Below are 23,110 nucleotides of genomic sequence, written 5' to 3' on the forward strand. Positions count from 1 at the left end.
TACCTCACAAACTATCCAAATTTTGTACAAACGCAGCAAATGGCTTCAAAGTAAATTTGTTTGGATAAAACTAACCCCTGATAATGGACATTTGTTTGTTGAATTATAACTCCAATGTGAGTTTTGACCTTTAATTGTCGATGCCAACTGCCAAGCCCAGATAAAGGAGGGTTGCATCAGGTTGGCAGCAGGTGTCAAACTTTGGCCACATCTTTCTCTCATACATCCTGACAATTTCACATTCCAAGTTTTGTTAAATTGTGTGCAATGACTAATTTTCATTTGAATCATGCATTGATGACCACCAAACCGATGGTCAAGATTTCTTTTTCAGTGTAATTTTTGGGTTGTGGCCCATTTGCAGTGGGACCCGTGATTTGAATGATTTGGATTATGCATGCTAGGTGCACATTGTCTATGTGCATGCGTGTGGCTGTTCAAAATCTGCGAGATTAGCAATGGTTTCCCTGTTAATAGCAAAGGAGGGGTAATTCCACAGGTTGATATGGTGGCAGTTCACCACCACATTCTAAGATGTGGTGTCTCATCTATACGTGGCAAACATGTCCAGAAATCGGGACGGGTCCAAAGCACCCTATGAGGATGGAGTGTATCCTAAGGTTTACACGAACGGGACAAGCTAATCCTTCGTATTTCTTTTTCTTTTTTTACCTTTTTTTCTTTTTTTTTTTTTTTTTTTTTGATAAGCGATGATTTTATTAGATATGAGGCCAAAGTCTAAAAAATACAATATACATCACAAAAAGATGAAAAGGAAAAGAGACTATCCTACAACTTTTTAAGGCATTTGCCCATGCCATTACATTCAATTTAGCCCTAGTGAATATGTCCACTACCCGACAGTTTCCAGAATCCTCTCCCCTCCTACCGAGTCCAGATTCCAGCCAACGATGATATTTTCCATGTTTTTGTTTAAACGGATGATATTTTCCATGTTGTCTTCCCTTCCCAATACCTCCCCCATGCCATGCTTGAAAGAAAAAAATCCAATGGTTCCTAACATGACCATATATATATATATATATATATATATATATATATATATATATATATATATATATATATCAGTGTTTTAAATAGCGGTAGCGTGATGCGTAGCGCTCAGCCCTCTATACGTAGCGTAAATACGTAGTGTGTAGCGTAAGCTACACAATACTTCTATTTTTTAATTTAAAAATAGGACAAATATAATAAATAGTGAAAAAAAAATGTAAAAATGCCTAAAAGATGATTCATTTTATAAATTATAAGCATGTTCAAAAAAGTTATTAGTTATCATTTATCAAAAGTCAATCCACATATATAAGCCAAATCAAATAATTATCACATCAACAATTTTCTAAGCTAACCACTTTAATTAATAATGTCTAATTGAAACCACAAGTCACAATTATGAAAAGAAATAAAAATCCCATAGGTTAAAAGTATCAAGTAGAATGCAAGTGTCACATTCCTCAACATTAGAAACAAAGAAAATGTGAAAATAATAATAATAATAAATAAATAAATAAAATAGTAAAAAAATATATCGTAGCTTATGCTATGGACGCTACGTGCTACATAGTTGTAGCGTATGGATTTACGCTATTTGGGACGCTACGTAGCGCTACGGCCATGCTACGCCACGTAGCGTATGTCGCCGCTACGCTACGGGACCATATATATATATATATATATATATATATATATGAAGAGTGAAAGAAATTATATTAAAGAAGCCACTAGCAATCATTGGGCAGGAAAGAAACAACATAGGCACCCACGAGCGGACAGAACACGAAAAACTCCAAAACTTCTTTCCAACTCAGTCCAATTGGACGACAAATGGGAAATCCCCACCACTACTGGTTGAAAACACTGAATGATTATGAAAACAGCAATGATTTCTCTCTCCCCATATAGGCAACCAAATTGCCAGCAACGTCAACTGCCATCTCGACCAAGATTGCTTTCCCCCCGCCACTTCCATGCCAAGCCCAAAGAAGATCCTAAGCTGACTTAGGCGTCACCCAATTGACTCCATACCCCACTAGAAAGTGACACCACACTTCCCTAACAAAGGGGCAAAAGATGAATAAATGATCCATATACTCAACAACTTGATTGCACATACAACCAATGTTGTCGAAATCATTATCGTATCGCAAATTGTAATAGGGGTTGAATTGTATCAAATCGCAGATGGTAAGATTTTTTTTTATGATGTTTTTAAAAATATGAAAAATATAAATAAATCAGGAAAAAAAAAAAAACTCTGCAATCATTCTTTTGTCATCAATAGTAATACCATGTCATTATAGTGTTAAAGGACTTGTATCTTTCCTCCTCTTTTTTTCTTTCTTTTTTTTCATCTTTCAAGAAAATTTCCTTAAAAACATACAAGGATCCATTAATAATTTACATTCTTGTTAACTTTCTTGAATGTAGAATTACGTTGGAAAAGCGGCATTTGATTCTATAGACTGATGTAAAAGATATTTTGATTTCTAGCTATCATTCCATAATACATATAAGTCAACATGATCGTAACCATCCATAAAAATATTCCAGATAAGTCATACATCAATTCAATGTTTCAACCAATTAAGAAGAAAACATTTTTTCTTTTTTAAAGCCCTGCGATTTAATGTTAAAGAATATATTTTATATATATATATATATAGAGAGAGAGAGAGAGAGAGAGAGAGAGAGAAGCATGCTCACCTACGCACCTACGCACCTTTGCACACACATGTCATGGGTGTCGAATCCGAACGGTCCATAAGATGCGGATCTTCTTCTTCTTCTCTCTCTCTCTCTCTCTCTCTCTCTCTCTCTCTCTCTCTCTCTCTCAGACTTAGATTCTTATTCTTAATATCTCACATTCTCACTCCTTCATTCTCTCATAATCTCATTCTTAGACTTAGATTCATCATTCATTCATTATATCTTTCAAGACTACATCCCGAGGATGACACGACCAAGGGGATAAAAGGAAAAGAACCCCCTCAAACAACACTTAAAAACCAATACAAATAAGGATAGGAACACCACAATTCAATACATCACTAAGTGGTCATACCAAGCCGGTGTTGTTTCAACACTGTTAAATTTAAAGCCTTAATGGTTATGGTGGAAGCAATAGGTCAATTTGGACCTGGGCTTAAACATAATTTGTATCACGAAATGAAGCAAAACCTACCTCAAAACTGAGGTTGATTTTACTAGAAGTTTCATTGCCAAATATAAAGAAGCATGGAAAACGAATGGTTGTACTATTAGGGCCAACGAATTAACCAATAAATCCGGTCAAACACTGATAAAACATTGAAGTCCGTTGATGCATCGGCCCATTCACACACAACCAACTATTTGTTCAAATTGTTAAATAGTGTAGTTGGAGGAAGTAGGAGAGAATATGTTGTCCAAGTTATCACGAACAACAAAGCCTCATATATAACCGTCAGTCTCCTTATGGAGAAAATGCATCATTTATTTTGGACCACATGTGCGGCACATTGTATAGATATAACATTAGAACACATAGGCAGGTTGTACATTAAAGTGATTACTAAGGCTAGAAGAATCACAGTCTTTATGTAGAAACATGCCTTCTTCTCCATCAAATGAGAAAACACATTGAGTGTAACTTGCTTCATCCAGTTGTCGCCTGGTTCACAACAGCTTTCCTAATACTACAATGGTTATATTCAAAGAAAGTTGAGCTTAAAGGCTTTGCAATGTCAACCAGTTGGAAAAATGGACCTTGGTCAAAGAAGACCGAAGGGGAGCTAGTCCAACAAACAATCTTCTCGCAATCTTTTTCGACACAAGTGTCAAAGGCACTACAATCATCGGAACCCTTAGTGGTTGTATTGCGACTCGAGGACGGGAATGAGAAACCACCAATGGATTACATCTATGATTTGATTAAGAGGGCTAGAAACAAAATCATGGATCACTTCAACTATAAAGATAATTATAAGCCCATCTTAGATATTATAGATAAGAGATGAGGGCAGTCAAATGTCATCTTCTTTGTATTCAACTCCCTACATCCTTAATCTGGTCATATTCTTCGTTCTACCGATCAGACAGGGGCAGAAGCAACGCATATGGTTGACTTTCTTATCGTCTTAGAGAGAATAGTTCCAAACAAAGACGAATAAGATAGGATTTCTGCTCTACTAGACTTCTACAGGAAGAGTGCCGGCATTTTCTCAAGAAAAATAATCATCAAGCATAGGACTAAAATTACCAAGTACGAACGTCTTAACGATTTGGTCTAAGTAACTTAGAAATCATTTCTTACAATATACTAAGTCTAACCTATTTAAATTATTTTTTGTAACTAACTAATGTGTTGTCTATGGAGTGGACCCGAACATGAAGGATCCAGTACTAAAGAAGCCACCCATGAAGATTCATGGACTTGGTGGTTGAGAGCACAACTGGAATACGTTTGAGTTGGTAAGTTTGGCAACTCACTCCTTAATGTTGATTTTAATCTTAAATCATAAAGAGTTAAAAATAACGACCATCATTAATATATTTTCTTAATGCAAATTCAAACAAAAAATAATCATCTTGAACAAAAGAAGCTCAATGAGTCTTTGTCCAATACAACCAAAAGCTGAAAGAACGGTTCCAAGATAGGCAAGAAAAGCTTGATTTCTATGATCCTATCTGCATAAATGATTTGGATGCAGATAGTGAGTGGCTTGTAGAGACAGAGGACCCAATCTTTGCAGTCGATAACCTAACATAAGCCCACATCGTAGATACTGCAATCAAATTGGCACCTGAAGAAAGTTTTTCTTCCACTCGAAGGTGGAGAAGAGGGGCAAGCAATAGCAATCAACTCCAAGTAGTGGACAAGATTGAGGAGATAAAATAATATAATACTCAAGATCAACCATTAGATGTGGATGAAGTACTAGTGCAAACCGATGATGAAAAAACAGAAAAAGATGAAGTAGACATCGAAGAACGAGACAACTTTGATGATAAAGATGATAATAATGATGGTGGTGATCAGATGCCACAATGGCAATTGGATCAATGTATATAGTAGCCTATGTTAGTATGCTTATTTTTTTATATTTTGTAAGTTGTGCTTATTTTTTTGTAAATTGTATTTGTAAATTAAGTTGCAACTTTTAACTTATAAGTTGTTCAAGTTATCAAGTTCTCATTTATCAATAAAAACTTTTGTGTTCAAAGTTTTTAATAACTAATTCTCTTAATGTAACTTTTTTATTGTTTTGTTAAATTTTATGTAAATATAATATAACTAATTAAATATATGACTTAATTTATAGATGGTCTAATAGTCTAAAACACTCAAACTACAATGAAATAGGTAAAAGAACCCAATCCAATCATTTGTACTAATTAGGCATAGTTTTCCCTCCTCCTTTTTTCAATTTTTTCGATTTTCTTACCTTTGTCATGAAAATCATTGGAATCAAGGCGATAAATGTAGCACCAAGCTCAACTGAAATTTTACCTTTGTCATGAAAATCATTTATAAAGGCAATCAAATTAACTTTAACCATTTCCCAAAATTTCTAAACGAAAAAGACAAACTATGGGAAAACCATCCCATCGAAGAGCCTTATCCTTCCCTAATTCATCAATTGTCTGAATTTCCTCTACTGAAAATGGCTTCTCTAAGCCATTTGCCTCCACGCTTGGAATTGCATCAAAGAACAGACTATATAGTTTTGGTCTAGACCAATCTTCACCCGAAAGGATATTCCTTTAAAATTCCACTCTAGCTACACATTCCTTCTGATTTTTTTTATTTTTTTATTTTTTTTGAGAGACATTCCTAGCTACACATTCCTTTTGATCTCTCTCATTAAATTTGGACAATTGGACATTTATTTTTTTTGAGAAGCGACAAGATAATTATATTAAGGAAAAAAGATTACAAAAGAGGGGACAATTGGACATTTATTTTCAATTGCCTATCAAATAGTAACCCAATTAAAGTGTTGGATCATTACATTAGTGTGATTTTTTTTAATATGTCCCACCCATAATAAATGTTGTGATTTGGCCTATCTAGATTGACGCATATACATGCCATTAGTAAAGTGGATGGGAGTGAGACACTGCAATTGAAAATAAAGTGAACTACTACCTTAACCTTCTCCTTAAAGTTAGAGTTATTTGATAATCGGGCATGCCATCAGGGTTCATACACATGCACTAAAAAACTATGCATGTGGCATATATGCAACTCAAATTGAACAGTCTAAATCAAGAAAACTCTGCACGTAGGTAATAACCATATTCAGAAAAATACCATATGGAAAAAAAGGGGGAAATGTTCGCATTTAGTTATGTTTCAATTATTAAAAAGATGGCCAAATTTTCAGTCAAGGAAACATAACACTAAAAGCTCGGACAATGAAAACTTCAGGTTTAATATGATTTAGACTAAAAATGAAGAGTAAAAAACAAATAAATGTGTATAAGATTAAAATACAAAACTTCAATTAAAATGGACCTATATGCATGAGTAACAATGTCCATTGGTAATCAAAGGGTGGTAAATATAATTCTTAACCTGTCTAAAAAATCCTTCATTTAGAAGTAATCCTCATATATACTAATTGTCTTTCAAATCATGCTCAAAAGTATTTTCTAGATAAAAGGCTTTTTATGAAGAAAGAAAAATGTGTTTTAATTCGGTTTGCTAAAAAAGGAATTTTTTGCCTATGTTCTGAAGATTCATAGTTCTAAACGTTCATACAAGCTTTTTCGAAAGTACCGAGTTTTGCTAACTGTAGCAATAATAATAACACCAAAACTATGGATGGTCCTAATCCTTGACGGATGGACATGTTTTCCGTGAATGACCATTAACTATATTTCACTTTAACTGTTTATTACATGCCTACCAATCTGCAAGCTCGAACATCATCTAGGTGTAATATTTTTGGTTTGTCTAAATAGGTTGCATATCATTTACACAGTTTTGAGTTACATACTTACATTATAAACATGCAATGTGTACAATTTGAAGGTACTTTGTCTATGAACCATTTTACTACTTGAGTATAAAGTTTTTCCTTGATACCAATTATTTAGGGCTTTTATATCTCTTCTTCTTTCTACAGCTCCACAACAGAGGTTGTGGCAGACTTGCAGTGCAATTTAGTTGTGTAAACATCTGGGGGGAAAAAAAAAACACTCCAATAGCAACTCCTCCCTATCAACATGATTATCCATTTTCCCTGAGCCCTCTCTCAAGTTTGATCAAACTAGTTCAATCCAAACCCTGGAATTAGGGTGAACAAAACTGCAAGTTTGATAGAACTAATTCACAATTCTAGAAGAATTTAAATGAATTAGGTAACAATGACCCAGACTGTTCATTCAATTGTCCGCATCATTTTTATTTTTTTATTTTTTTTATTTTTTTTGAGAGGGGGGGGGAGGGGGGGGATTAACAAATCATGGATGGTCGATGCCACAAATATCTTCCAGATTAGGAGATCCAACCAACTAATTTTGGTGTTTTTAAAGTTCAATGTTGAGGATTACTGTAATTATTTTTCTTAACATTCTATTTCCAGGCCACCAATAGAATGGCTGAGGTTGTCCAGTCAAGGAGTTTCTCTGGACATGATACATCCACTGCAGGAGCCATCCGACCCCACTGGTATAAAGGAGCCGATGATACTATTCATGACCTGAATTCCAGGATGATACAAGTCTTGCTTTCACAGCAATAAAACAAAACTCTAGAGCAATTACAAGACAGACAGCAACAAAAGAATTTAATCAAGACCCAAAAACAGAAAAGAGATGTAAGATCCTTATGGACTTCCCTGTTTCCCAAATTATAGAAACTGGAAAGACTGATCCTTCCAAAGACATGCTTATGGTTAATGTACTGGGTTAACATCTTACAAATTTCATAAGTGCCAGACTTTACTCATGCTGTTTTGATTTTGAGCTTCAGGAACCAGACAAAAATAAGTTAAAAAACAAAAACCACGGAGGAAGTAGATTTACCTTTAGATCTTCAGATGCCCCTGAAATGTTCAGATCAACTGCATACATCTCTGCTGAAAAGCATTGTGGGGTGTCCAAATGGACAGACAAGCTCCCAAGCCGAGTATCCATGGTGAACCATGCAGGAATGCTTACCTAAAGAAAAAAAAAAAAGGGTGAGTGTCATTGGCAAAAGTAATCTTATAGGAATTCAATTTAAAACATTATATCACTACCATTTCAAACAGCTCTTCTTTCTTTTCTTCGAAGGAAACCTGCAAGACAGCCATTGTAGACACATAATTATAACATGAGCTTTTGAGGACAAGATTTCAATGTCATCGTTTCACTATTACTATATAAGCTGCTAAGAATAGCAGTCTGATTAGCTAATGATGTATCATGGAGAAGCATTTATGCACGAGACCTTGCCATAGTCCTCAACCACAATGCCCCTCGTGATCTCCCACAACTTTACAGAGCCGGCAGCATCCTAACAACAAGAAATAAAATATTAGGATGCAAAATTGCATTCGCCATGACAAGTGCTCAAGAGAGCAGAACTGTCAAGTGGTGTTGAGAAAAATAATTTGCCAAGGATATGAAAGTGAAACCACAGTACTCACCTTAGTCAAGACCTGCCTTCTGTTGTTCAAAATCTCATGCTGCACAATGCCCGGTGTTCCAGGAATTGTGAATGATGGCTCTTTGTAAACAGGCACCTGGGAGAAAAAGGAAAGAAAAAATCAAGCAGTCAGCTCTTCACTTCACTTAAAGGGTTAACTTCAACAGGAAAATAGACAAAAATAAGGTCCTATGAAGTACCGCTAAGTTAAGAAATCAAACAAGGTCATATAAGTATCAATCTCTAATTGGCAGAAAAGTATTGGAGCTTTAATGGCATGATAAAATAAAAAAATAAAAAAAACAACAGCAAGGTTTATCTCATTCCCCAGATTTCCAGCAGCCTGTAAAAGCATGGCATATCCGAGTCCAAAATGGGAAAAGACCTTCATAAGCTTTCCTCGGTCACTGCTCATTTACGGCTCCCCAAAAGACCATTCGATGTTCCCTACTATTAGACCCCACTGGAAACACCAATTTGTTTTACCATTCAAGTATCAATTGGGAACTGGAATATTATTTACTCTCCACATACCACCCCTTCAGCACACAGGCATAGATCAACCAAAAATTTTAAGAAATCCTTTGAATTAAAGAGCAAAGTAAAGCAACTAACCCTCTACAGTTCAGATATACACTTAATAAGAGACCTGACAGTAGTGGTGCAAATGGGCTAGGCTAGCCCAGGCCTGGCCCACACGCATGGAGAATACACTCTTTCCACAGAGGACTAGAGGAAAACAACTGCTTGGTAGTGTGCCATTTCTGGAGCAGGGTACCATATACCACAGGTTCCCAAACATGGTCCATGAAACACGACACAGGCCCCCATAATTGGGGTTTAACGCTATTTGGCCATGACTTCCATGTCAGGATCCAGGACGTTCCCTATCTAACAGGGATCTTAGAGGTCCCAGGTATATAACTGCAGGTGAGTTTATTCAAGCTTTCTTTAACTTCACATGCAACATCTGTGCTCCTGTGGCATTTTTGCCAGCGCTCCTGTTCCTATATGCTTCAGCAGAGAATGGAAGTACCGTCATAACATGGTGACCACTTACATACTTCTTTCAGCTATTCGAGCTTCCTGTGACTTTTTGGGCTGAGGCTGTTTTTACAGCTGTCTATCTTATTACATTAATTAACTGGATGCCATCAGCTATTTCATTTCACTGCTGAAATCTCTCCTGTTGAGCGTCTCACTGGTCAGCGCCCATTACTTACCGTAATGTTTCAAGCCTTTTATCACATGGTTCTTACTCAGTTTGGAAAATCTATGAGAATTCTCCTCTCAAAGAATGGAGGAGAGTTCATCTCTAATGTTTTGTGGAATGAGATTTCGTCAATCAGTTGTGTACATTCTGCATTCAGAAGCCATTGTTAATCCATCCTCATAAGGGCTCAGTCAAGCCTCGACAGCCTGCTTTGGGATGGATCCAGGCCCGAGCCATGATAATAATATTTATATAGGTCATATATATGAAATGCATCATCGTTCAATATATACATATACATATATATTTTATAGAATAATACCAAACACACAGGTAGAAAATTCTTGATAAGCCAGGCTCAGGCTTGACAAACCTTTAATCATGCAGACTCAGGCATAAAAGCATGGCCCATTTCTGGCTCAGACCGACCTTGACTGGGTCCAGGTACAGCCATCGACATCCCCAACAGTTATTGGCCAATTCAATAAAGTCGCATGTCAAGTTTCTCCAAACAAGGCATGAGAGGTTCTTTTGTAACCAAAATGACATATCCTTCAACATAGGCATCAAAAGCTACAATACAAAATATATGGATCACACACAAATGCATACATGCATATGCATACAGATAAGTTGGTTAATTAAGGGTAGGTGTGACTTACAGGACTAGATCCTTCTAAAGCCCTTGCCCGCGTAAATGACAAATTGCCAGCCAAGAATGAACCACCTTTTTGAAAAACCTTCTGTGGGTTACGTCCCTCAGCTGGCCACCTATGCAAAGAGGAATCTGTTGTTGCAACCCATATACTATCATCTTGCAAGGCCAACTGTAAGATGGGGTGTTCCTTTGTGCAAAACAAAATGCTCTCCCTTGTTGACAAGTCCGTCAGGTACAACTGAGACAGGATCCAGATTCATGCAGAGAAAAGACAAGTGTGACAGCATGTTAAACAAGAAAAGATTGCCAGAATCAGAAAACATTGAGAAAACTATTGGTAAAATTTGTCATAGTATGTTACTTACAGAGAGGTCCCTCCCACCACTATAAACATGGCTGAACGTTGGGGTGCTCGCAAGTGCCCAAACAGAATCTGTATGGACAGCATAGGAATGAACGCATCGCTGTTGACCGAGATCCCAGAGTCTACAAAAGAAAACAACATGCAAATGCTTCTCATAACACTGTAAATGGGTAATGTCTACCTAGACAAAAATTAAAATAAAATAAAATAAAAAATACACAAAGCACCAGCAAAGCTTTGATATTACATTGTATGCATTCTTGTTTCCAAGAGCAATTATCTGATCCTAAACCCAAGAATATGTATAACATTCACAGGTCTTCACTCTGTACAGCCTGTCGGATCACCAAGCCAGTGACTTCAATTTGTACAGACCAAGGATCTGATGATACCATAGTTGCGCCATTACAGTTTTAGATGCCTAATAGTTAAACCACCATATCAGTTTTCCCATTCTTGTTCCCATCAGGTTACTAAAAATCACTTACATCTCACAAACCAAAAGACTTGATGTCCATGTTCCCACAACTGTGACATCAGAGGAATGCTAAGCACAGCCATGTGCACTTTGGGAAAATCAACCCAAGCAGTAATCAACTCAAGTAAGGCAAATCCTGTATTGATCAAAATACCCTCAGCAGCCTTTGCTTACAGATTCTTTTGCTAAAGAAGACCAGTCAGCATGAGCTCAGGTTGCTTGTCCCAAGCAGGCAACTAGGTTTAACGGTCCAGCCATAAATCTGAAAATAAGCATAAATAATGAAGCACTAACTTTGATAACAGGATTATTAAAACAGCAAAAGAATCATTTAAAAATGGTTTTTCGAATTTTCAAAAAAGGGCCAAAATAAATGCGTAAATAGAAAAAAATATTAAAAAAATATAAAATAGCACCCCAAATCTGTAAAATGCACATTAATATGTTCTACTATGATTAATACATCAAATGGCATGATTAAAACAGCAAAACAACCATTAAAAACTGATTTTTCGAATTTTAAAAAAAGGGGCCAAAATTCATGCGTAAATAGAAAAAATATTAAAAATTATTAAATGGCACCCCAAATCTGTAAAATGCACATTAACAAGTTCTACTATGATTAACACATCATATGACATCATTAAAACAGCAAAATATATTAAAAAAGTATAAATACCTATTTTTGACGAATTTTTGAAAAATGGCCCACCGAGCTTTGATTCAAAAAAATCTATAATATAATGTGTTTTTCTATTAAATACCTAGCTAAGGTTGGTCGAAATTAGTAGTAGAAGGAGTTAGAAACAGTTTGGAAGCAAGAGGTTTCAAAAAAACAGCAAAACAGGTCCCGTATCGGCCGATACGGGTACAAAAAATCGTATCGGCCGTTTCGGCCCCGAAACGGGTAACGGTTCGCACTGTTACCGTTACGTATCGGCCGATCTGCTTGGTAGTGTGCCATTTCTGGAGCAGGGTACCATATACCACAGGTTCCCAAACATGGTCCATGAAACACGACACAGGCCCCCATAATTGGGGTTTAACGCTATTTGGCCATGACTTCCATGTCAGGATCCAGGACGTTCCCTATCTAACAGGGATCTTAGAGGTCCCAGGTATATAACTGCAGGTGAGTTTATTCAAACTTTCTTTAACTTCGCATGCAACATCTGTGCTCCTGTGGCATTTTTGCCAGCGCTCCTGTTCCTATATGCTTCAGCAGAGAATGGAAGTACCGTCATAACATGGTGACCACTCACATACTTCTTTCAGCTATTCGTGCTTCCTGTGACTTTTTGGGCTGAGGCTGTTTTTACAGCTGTCTATCTTATTACATTAATTAACTGGATGCCATCAGCTATTTCATTTCACTGCTGAAATCTCTCCTGTTGAGCGTCTCACTGGTCAGCGCCCATTACTTACTGTAATGTTTCAAGCCTTTTATCACATGGTTCTTACTCAGTTTGGGAAATCTATGAGAATTCTCCTCTCAAAGAATGGAGGAGAGTTCATCTCTAATGTTTTGTGGAATGAGATTTCGTCAATCAGTTGTGTACATTCTGCATTCAGAAGCCATTGTTAATCCATCCTCATAAGGGCGCAGTCAAGCCTCGACAGCCTGCTTTGGGATGGATCCAGGCCCGAGCCATGATAATAATATTTATATAGGTCATATATATGAAATGCATCATCGTTCAATATATACATATACATATATATTTTATAGAATAATACCAAACACACAGGTAGAAAATTCTTGATAAGCCAGGCTCAGGCTTGACAAACCTTTAATCATGCAGACTCAGGCATAAAAGCATGGCCCATTTCTGGCTCAGACCGACCTTGACTGGGTCCAGGTACAGCCATCGACATCCCCAACAGTTATTGGCCAATTCAATAAAGTCGCATGTCAAGTTTCTCCAAACAAGGCATGAGAGGTTCTTTTGTAACCAAAATGACATATCCTTCAACATAGGCATCAAAAGCTACAATACAAAATATATGGATCACACACAAATGCATACATGCATATGCATACAGATAAGTTGGTTAATTAAGGGTAGGTGTGACTTACAGGACTAGATCCTTCTAAAGCCCTTGCCCGCGTAAATGACAAATTGCCAGCCAAGAATGAACCACCTTTTTGAAAAACCTTCTGTGGGTTACGTCCCTCAGCTGGCCACCTATGCAAAGAGGAATCTGTTGTTGCAACCCATATACTATCATCTTGCAAGGCCAACTGTAAGATGGGGTGTTCCTTTGTGCAAAGCAAAATGCTCTCCCTTGTTGACAAGTCCGTCAGGTACAACTGAGACAGGATCCAGATTCATGCAGAGAAAAGACAAGTGTGACAGCATGTTAAACAAGAAAAGATCGCCAGAATCAGAAAACATTGAGAAAACTATCGGTAAAATTTGTCATAGTATGTTACTTACAGAGAGGTCCCTCCCACCACTATAAACATGGCTGAACGTTGGGGTGCTCGCAAGTGCCCAAACAGAATCTGTATGGACAGCATAGGAATGAACGCATCGCTGCTGACCGAGATCCCAGAGTCTACAAAAGAAAACAACATGCAAATGCTTCTCATAACACTGTAAATGGGTAATGTCTACCTAGACAAAAATTAAAATAAAATAAAATAAAAAATACACAAAGCACCAGCAAAGCTTTGATATTACATTGTATGCATTCTTGTTTCCAAGAGCAATTATCTGATCCTAAACCCAAGAATATGTATAACATTCACAGGTCTTCACTCTGTACAGCCTGTCGGATCACCAAGCCAGTGACTTCAATTTGTACAGGCCAAGGATCTGATGATACCATAGTTGCGCCATTACAGTTTTAGATGCCTAATAGTTAAACCACCATATCAGTTTTCCCATTCTTGTTCCCATCAGGTTACTAAAAATCACTTACATCTCACAAACCAAAAGACTTGATGTCCATGTTCCCACAACTGTGACATCAGAGGAATGCTAAGCACAGCCATGTGCACTTTGGGAAAATCAACCCAAGCAGTAATCAACTCAAGTAAGGCAAATCCTGTATTGATCAAAATACCCTCAGCAGCCTTAGCTTACAGATTCTTTTGCTAAAGAAGACCAGTCAGCATGAGCTCAGGTTGCTTGTCCCAAGCAGGCAACTAGGTTTAACAGTCCAGCCATAAATCTGAAAATAAGCATAAATAATGAAGCACTGACTTTGATAACAGGATTTTTTTTATTTTTTTATTTTTTGGTTGGAGGTATCGAAGATTTAATGAAAAGAGCAAATCCTGTATTGATCAAATTACCCTCAGCATCCTTGCTTACAGATTCATTTGCTAAAGAAGACCAGACCGCATAAGCTCGGGTTGCTGGTCCCAAGCAGGCAACTACGTTTAATAGTCCAGCCATAAATCTGAAAATAAGCATAAATGATGAAGCACCGACCAGTGAATATCGGTATCACGTTACGTATCACACCCTTGGGATACGGATATGAATCGGTTATTGCATGGGATATATCAGTTGTATCGCATAATATATTGCTACTGTTGGAAACATGGGGAAACATTGGGAAATTGGTCGAATTTTTCAATGAAACTTAACTGATTGTTAAAAAAGACATCAATACACATTTATAAATCAAAACATTACAAAAAAACAAGTGCACATAATAGATTTTCTTTGTATGAGGTCCTAATCTATGCGTTCTCTAACTGAATTGATGCAAGCATATTCAAGGTCTATTCATATAATTTATAAATGTAAGAAGACGTGTGTAAACACAAGCAATACATTCAAAAGCAAAAGAAGAATCACTGGATCAGGTTGCATACATGTTTGATTTTAAATTTGGACACAAAGATTGCAACCGATTTAACATGATTTACAGAAGAAGGAAACAAAAAAAAAAAGGATTGAAAATAAAAAATGCTCGCCAAATCGAACATGTGGGATATATCCCATTACTTGTGTGTTTCATACTGCACGGGTGGGATACAAGATATATTGTGAGATATGTCGGCCGATATAGTCAACACTTAAAACACTGGCACCAACTTTGATAATAGGATTTTTTTTTTTTTTCTTTTTATTTGGAGGTAACAACAATTTAATTAAAAAGAGCACAAAAGGCTCAATGCAACCACAACCTAGAAAAGAAAGGCATGGCACTTTCGTTGCACTCTTTAATACAAACCCACCCCCCCACGGGAAGAGGCCCACAATGACCGTGGCATTTCCCAAGACATTCCAAAGATTGCTGTGGCACCCTCGATTTAGAAGGCAATAGTTGGCTCTTGAACTCTCTTTCGAGAAGGCGCTACCTTTAGCTGAGTTGATGGTACTAGAATCAGATTATGGCAGGAATGTTGGAGTCTAACACTCCTCTTACCCTCTGTCTTCCCCAATTTGGCTAAGGTGTCTTCTGATCTATGTATTTCTGTTGCTAATTACTTCTCCGATGTTGGTACAGGGCTCTGATGTCTGCCTTGTAAGAAGGCTCTTTCAGAGATTGAAGTCATCCTTTTTTGGACCTTCTGAAGGTTTTGCAGGGCATTCAGCCCTCCCTAGAGATAGAGGACTCCTTGCTCTGGTTGCTCTCTCCCTCTAGCACCTTCACTTCTAAATCTTTCGAGCAGCTCACCAGGAACCCCAAATCTCCTTTTGATTATACCTTCCCCTCTTTCTTTTGGTTGTACGGAGCCCCTCCCAAGGTGTCAGCCTTTGTTTGGCTCCGAACTAGAGGAAGAACCCTCACATTGGACAATCTTCGAAAGTGCAGAATGATGCTCCCGAGTGTTTGTCTTCTCTGCAAGGGTGACACAGAATCCATCTCATGTCTCTTCTTTGCAAAAGTTTGGTCTCACATCCTTGCCAAGTTGAACCTTCCCTGGGTAATGCCCCAATCCATCACAGGTCTACTGTTCGTCTGGCACAAAGGTCGTATAGGTTCTTACTACAAAGCATTGTGGCATTTATTTCTACTAGCCACTCTATGGGCTATCTGGATTAAAAGGAACAAGCATTGTTTTCAAAATCTCTCTTCTTCTTTGTCGCGGGTTTTTGCACAGATTCTAAGGAACGTCAAGGATTGGTCTGCAAAGTTCTCTCTCATCAACAGATTTTCCATCTCTCCTCTTTTGGATTGACTGTTGTTCGGCTGCCGGCTCTCAGCAGCCCTTTCCTTGCCCTCCGCTCCCTTTTTGAGCTTTTCTTTTCTCTGTCTTTCTGTCTCAAGGCTCTCTCCCAGATTGTATAGTCTTTGTTTAGGTTTCTTTTCCTTTTCCTTCTTTGTATAGCTTCTAATTAGGTTTCTTCTCTCTCCTCTTCCATTCTTCTTTTTGTATAGCCATTTGCTAGGGTTTTTTCCTTCTCTTTTGCCTTCAAGTTTGTTTTGCTTGTTTTTGGGGATTACTTCGGCTCCCTTCTAACATAGATTTTCAATCTTCAAAAAAAAAAAAAGGAATACCAGGGACTTCTACCACACCATCCAGACGAATGGGCATGGATGAACCAGTGATTCACCAATTGCGCCCCCCTTAGGCATAGTCCACAACAATTGGGGGTCAATCCGGCTCGTTAGATGAGCTAGTAGAGACAGCATATTGTCTGTGAATGATCAAGGTTCAATTCCTAGCAGTGTTACCTTTCAAAAAAAAAAAAGCAACAATTGGGGATCACAAGAGATCTTCTCTAAAGGTCATTGATCATGATGATTCTACTCCGCCATCAACCAAGCAAACACCACTATTTTGGGAGGGGCACGGCAAGACCAAACAAAGGACGACTGATCTTTACTCTCTTTCCGAGAGAACGATGCAACAAATTTTAGAAAGATCGGACCGAGAACTGCCCCGAATTCTCCAGAGAACATTAACTCCTCCAAAATGATCTTTTCATCAACATCATCTAAAACTATTTAGGGCTGGCTATAGAATCCTATTCCACCATTCCACACCATCAAGGGCCAGACCTTCCTTCAATCAGACCATAGGTCATCAAGTTTCAAAATGATATTTTTGTATACCCTAAAGTTTGGGCATCAATAACCAATATTTTCTGTTGAATATTTAGTACAGTATACCAGTGTATTTTGACATATGATTGATATATAAACTGAGGTGAGCCAGAGAGTGTGCATTTATCTGTAGGTTGCTGATCGAGGTTTATGCTTAAATCAGTTTGATATCAGCTACTTGCGAGGAATTGGCAACTCAAGCTCCATCCAGCTTCTCTCCATCCATTCCTTGGATGCATGCATGCTGCTGTCCTCCACCCACTCTTTGATTACACACAATTGGGCCACTGCTGTTGCCCAATCTCTCACCAGCATAGTGGCGATGCATTCAGGATGCTCTAGTTGCACTTGACATGTCTATTGATCATATCTAATATTGCCTTCTGGTGGATGCAGCAGACATCAACCAATCATAGGGCCCCAATGATTTCCACACTCTAAAAGTGGCAAGTAATCCAACTTGTTCACAATATCAGGTCCATAAGAGATGGATTTCACAGTAATATGGACCAGCACAAGTTTCTAGTTTGATAGTTTCACATAGTGCAGTACATAATCCGGAATTGTTTATTTTGCAAGTTTCTTTCTTTTTTCTCTCTGTTTCTCTTTCCATATGCTTTCATAGCAAAAATAGTCCATGTGAAAGTGTTTTAAAAATCTGAACCAATGACTGGAGCAGTTTGGACTGTAACAGTTCTTATAAACATGTCAGTAACCAGAAACCCATTTTTGGAAGGAAAATGTTCAAACCATCAAGCCATCTGCTTTAGGCATTTTGTCCAGTCCAACCAGAAGGTTCAACTTTTATCAGTAAGATGAAAAAGCAGTTGGATAGAATCGTACACATGACCACTTGCTTGGAAACAGAGTCTCTATTCACTCTGCTATGTTCGTTCCATTGTATAATAAATTTCATTTTATCGGTTTACACTTCATACAGATGTCACTGGTCAGACTAGTTAGCCCGGTGATTGGATCTGGACCATACTGCAGAAAGAAACCAGTCACACCCAGTATTTGTTTAAAGACGTTCATCATCCTCATCATTCATCATCATCACTATCTCAACATATCATTACCATCTTTTTTTTAAATGCATCACCATCCTGGTCACCATCATCAAAGCCTTGTCCCAATCAAGGCAAAACAAAGACAAAATCAAAGAGGAGAGATTACCAACCATTACAAGGAACAATCCTCCCCTCAATACCCATCAAATTGCTAAAGATTTCAACCCGCAAAGGCTTTAATACCTGCCATCAAACTAACAATGCTACCCCTCTTTGAAACGTCACTTCCTAAGATTATCCTTGGTTGGAAAATGCCATGTTGTTGAGCTCCTTCGGGATGACCATAGACCCTCCAACATGTAAAGGCGCAATTAGACTCTTCTCAAACAACAGCAGCACACCCATGCCAAAGCATTTACGAAGGCCCCAAATGTCCAACGCATAACCCAAATCAAACCAAAGGAATTCAAAAAACCTTTGCCAAATTTCACTCTGAAAGCTGCAATGCATGAACAAGTGTTCCACCAATTCCCCATTCTAGAGACACAGAATACAAACATTCCTTATTACCCGTTCAGTTTCCTCTATGAGTTTTTAGTGGGCCCTTCAAAAGCTAAGTTCAAGGGGGTGGCATCTTTATATAGGGACTAGGGACTAATTACTTCCAAAAAATACAGGTTAGAGGGTGGCCTTCGGTTGTCACTTAGAGGGCGGGGCCTCATGATCATGGGGTCTGCCGGGCCTCCTGTCAAAACTTGCACTCTGCTCATATTACTTGATGATGGTGGGGTCTACGCCCTCATGGCAAAACTCGCCCTCAGTACAGCAGGTCAAATGGCTGTCTTATAAAATGTTTCCTTGAGTTTCACAGGCATGTAGTAATCACATGACAATCCAAAGGCACATCTCAACTTCATCCACCCAGCTCTGATCTTTTGGAAACATCCTCATCAATCTTCTTATCCTTTTGAAACAAAGCCAAGGTAAAGGTTTTCAGACACTGTCTGCCACAGTTATAATACATTTTATCATTAAGAAGATTCCTTCTAACGACATGATTCAACAGCATAGTACTCTATCCAGATCAAATCTCTTTTTGTAGAAAATTTTAAATATTTGATCATCTTTCTGATCACCAGACTACCTTTCGACTTTCATTCTTTGTTTCTCCTTTTTTCTTGCCTGTGGGTGGGTGATGGTGGTGCACACACATGTGGGTGTGTGATGGTGGATATCATTTGGGAAATATAATTATCTGAGCTTTGCTAAGCCCACACGTGTTCAATAAAGCCGGTGGACATGCCACACATGTGCCAACATGGCATGACAGTTCCAAGATCCAATCCATCCATCAGAATGCACCACAATATTGATGCATGCGCCCAAAAAACTAGGTTGATCCACTGGTCAGGCAGGCCACAGTTTACAAAAGAAATGTGCAGCCCTGAAAAACTCGGCTGAAATCTTGTAATCCATCCACATGTTTCAAATATTGAGGCCCAAATATTCATTGGACCCAATTTTATTTTTTGGGAAAGCGTGTACAAGGTCAGACCAACCTGATGGATGGATTAGACTCACACATGTGCCAAGTTGGCAACACATGTGGCACATAAAAGAGCTTTATTGCACACATGTGTGCTTAGCAAATCTCCAATTCTTTAGTTTATCAAGTTAGTAGAAAGATAATTTTCCATTAATTATGATCAAGGCCAGACAAATTCAACAATTGTTTTCGATATGTTGGAAGAAAGAGAAACTAGACTGTTTACATCAAAAAACAAGATAGTCAATATTACCGGATCATAGAATCTGAAGAGCCTGATAAGCAATACCTGCAATACAGGAATATGGAACAGTGTTCTAGTTAGAAAAAAAAATTGACAACAATAAAAAAACACATTGAACGATAGCATTGCAGACACAGTTTAGAAGCAGCATTGCACACCCTGATCCATATCTCAAGTGGTAGACTGAGAGAAGATACCTCGTTTCAACACCTGAGGTCATGGTATCGATTCCCTAGTGGGGGTGGCTAACAGTGGAGTGTTTACTGACAGAGTTGTGTGTACTATCAAGCTACCCCAAAAAAAAAAAAAAGCAGCAGCATTGCAAGAGAGGGAGAGAGAGGGTCTCTGAGTTAGACTCGCTATGATCTTGTTGAACCTGAGAAGACTCGGGTCTGCCTCTAGTTTACTAAGGCTGCTTAAATTTGAGGATTATGATTCTTCTTTTATTAATGTGTAAATGCACTATGATACAAACACAAGCTACAATTAATTATGCTACCAAATATGATCCATATTTAACATTGGTGTGTGCAAGCTCATGCCTTATAACCCAGATTGTCATATGGATCAATCCTTGTTTCTTACCGGCATGGATATACTCTACAAAAGAAAAAGAAACCATATGACAATACCAAAAGCACTTGAAAAAAAAAACTGCTTGTTGGGTTAAATAGTCTAATGGTGTAGATTTTCTTTACAGACTCTTGTTATCGATTCGGCTTTGGCTAGGCGAGCATCATATAGTACTAGTAGTAATTCTGGAAAGTAGACCATCCTCATGGGCATGGTGGAGTGCCCCTTTTCAATGATTCAATCATTCAACTAGTGTGTATGGTAACATCAAATTTTTACTTGAGGCAAAGGCATGTTTGTCACAAAGGCAGGATATTACTAAGTCATGAGCAGAACACTCATAAAACCAATTTTAAATTACCCAAACAACAGCAGAAGACCAATGATCCTCCAGCATGCACAAGAAGAATATGTAGAAGAATCCTCGAAAATAGACAAATCTTTGTATTAAGTAACGCATGTTGCCATTTTCTTATGTTGAAAAAAAAAAAGCGAAAACAGTAGTATTTGTCTAATTTTGGAAGAAGATATTAATAGCAAATGACGTGACAAGAGTAAGGCAACAAAGCTAAACATCATGTACACATGATGATTGGTTAACTATGAGGTTGTGAGCAGCCAGCACCGTGGGTTTGCTCCCTACAGGCGTGGGTTCAACTCCCCTCCCCGGCATTACCCAATGCATGTGGTTGCCGGTGATTGCGTGCATCCGCAGGGAATAGTCTCGCCTCAAAATTGGGCGGCAACACTCTGTGTGGTCAATATATATATATATATATATATATATATATATATATATATATATATAGATTATGAGGTTGTGAGACTGCTCAACCATAAAAGTTTACAGTTCCACTCAGCACTCAGATTCTTATAATCAGTATATTTTTGAAATTCTGAGACAGCTTGCAAGACAAGGTTCAGAAACCAGATACTGAAATGGAAGAGCAATGATCACCTACAAATACGTAGAGTAGCGCAGGTTTTGTATCCACTAATTGGCATTAGTATGCATCTGAAAGAAGAAATACAGCGAGAACCTTTCTTCTTGTAGTCTCTAAGTTAAAAGCAATAATTACATTAAGCTAGTGTGCAAGATGAAAAATGCATGTCAAAAGAAGGGGCCCCAAGTAAAGAGTAGACAAAGTAGCCCAATTCGGAAGTCATTGGGAAGTTGCTCTTGCTGCCCAGCATCATTCTCAGAGGTAATAAACATAAAGAAATCATTTAAGGTTGTCAATGGCCAGGCCAGGCTTGGGTTGCTCAAAAGGCCCAGCCTGAGGATTAGGTCGTGCCCATGCTGCATTTCAAAGCCCATAAGCCTAGCCCGAGTCTGCCGAGGCACAAAGTTAACTGCAAAAATATATAAAATATTCATGCGAGTATGCAGCATTAATAACAAGGCCATTTCATAATTTAACTTGAATATATCCATCCCTCTTTTAGTATGTTGATGTCAATGCCATGGTATGCCGTAAAGGCCGTTACGTAAAGGTAATGGTGGCAACCGTTACACATTACAGGGTAGTAAAGGCCGTAACAGCCATTATGGATAAAATGACCCATAAAGACCATAACGGCCCCATAACAGTCCGTTATGGGGCTGATACAGGTTTTTCAGGTTTTTTTTCAATAAAAATAAAAGCGACCTTAATGGCCATTGCAAGGGCTGTAATGGTTGTTACAGCCCATATCGTAAAGGTAATAGTGGTGGCCGTTACGGCCACCGTTACTGTTATGGAATACCTCGCAAAGGTCCCTTCCTCCCTCAACTGAGCATGCTGCCATCAAAAGCTCATGCCAAGGGGACCCATCATAGATAGGGATGCCCCCTAGTTCTTGCAGATATGATGATCCTAACCCTATAATCATTGAAGCATTTTCTATTAAATATCTTTCCTTTTTAAAAGATATTTTTATTGAATATCTATTGTTTCTATGTTCTCCTTATTATCTAATCTATGTGAAGGCCATCGATCTAAGGGCTTCATTCTTCAAATATAGGATATTCTTGAAACAAGCCCATAGAGTGGCCAACGAGATCGACAGTTTGAAGAATCAATTCATAGGACACCAATTGTTGGAACAGTCAGTTTCACCTCCATTTCTGATATCAGAATCAGCAGAACAGACCCTTGTATCAGCCCATACAATATGTATATATGGAACCATGCGTGAGATCCAAAGAAGGTTGCAACCGCCTTAGAAGGTGGCAAAACAAGGGGTCGGTGTGGCAATGGATCGGGTCAACCAGCAATCAATTTGCCCAACCCACTTCTATGGCTAGAAACAACAAGTTAAACGGGTAGTGGGTCAGGCTTGGCCTAGAAAATGTGGCTTTAAGTAAATGGATCAAGGTCAGGCTAGAGCACGTGGG

At 38.2% G+C, this 23,110-nt stretch overlaps 1 protein-coding gene across 1 annotated transcript in view; it reads right to left on the reverse strand.

The window, feature by feature from the left end:
* The window catches only part of LOC131225526 (uncharacterized), a 43,710-nt gene that overhangs the window by 6,167 nt on the left and 14,433 nt on the right, over positions 1-23,110 (reverse strand). Inside the window, exons 9-15 of the mRNA XM_058221065.1 lie at positions 20,170-20,205; positions 13,787-13,907; positions 13,426-13,659; positions 8,637-8,732; positions 8,438-8,503; positions 8,247-8,285; positions 8,032-8,166 (exon numbers count right to left, since the gene is read on the reverse strand). Coding sequence (XP_058077048.1) covers positions 8,032-8,166; positions 8,247-8,285; positions 8,438-8,503; positions 8,637-8,732; positions 13,426-13,659; positions 13,787-13,907; positions 20,170-20,205 — 727 coding nt within the window. The remainder of the gene's footprint in view (positions 1-8,031; positions 8,167-8,246; positions 8,286-8,437; positions 8,504-8,636; positions 8,733-13,425; positions 13,660-13,786; positions 13,908-20,169; positions 20,206-23,110) is intronic.

Source organism: Magnolia sinica, chromosome 14 (assembly GCF_029962835.1).
Source record: "Magnolia sinica isolate HGM2019 chromosome 14, MsV1, whole genome shotgun sequence".
Taxonomy (NCBI): Eukaryota; Viridiplantae; Streptophyta; class Magnoliopsida; order Magnoliales; family Magnoliaceae; genus Magnolia; species Magnolia sinica.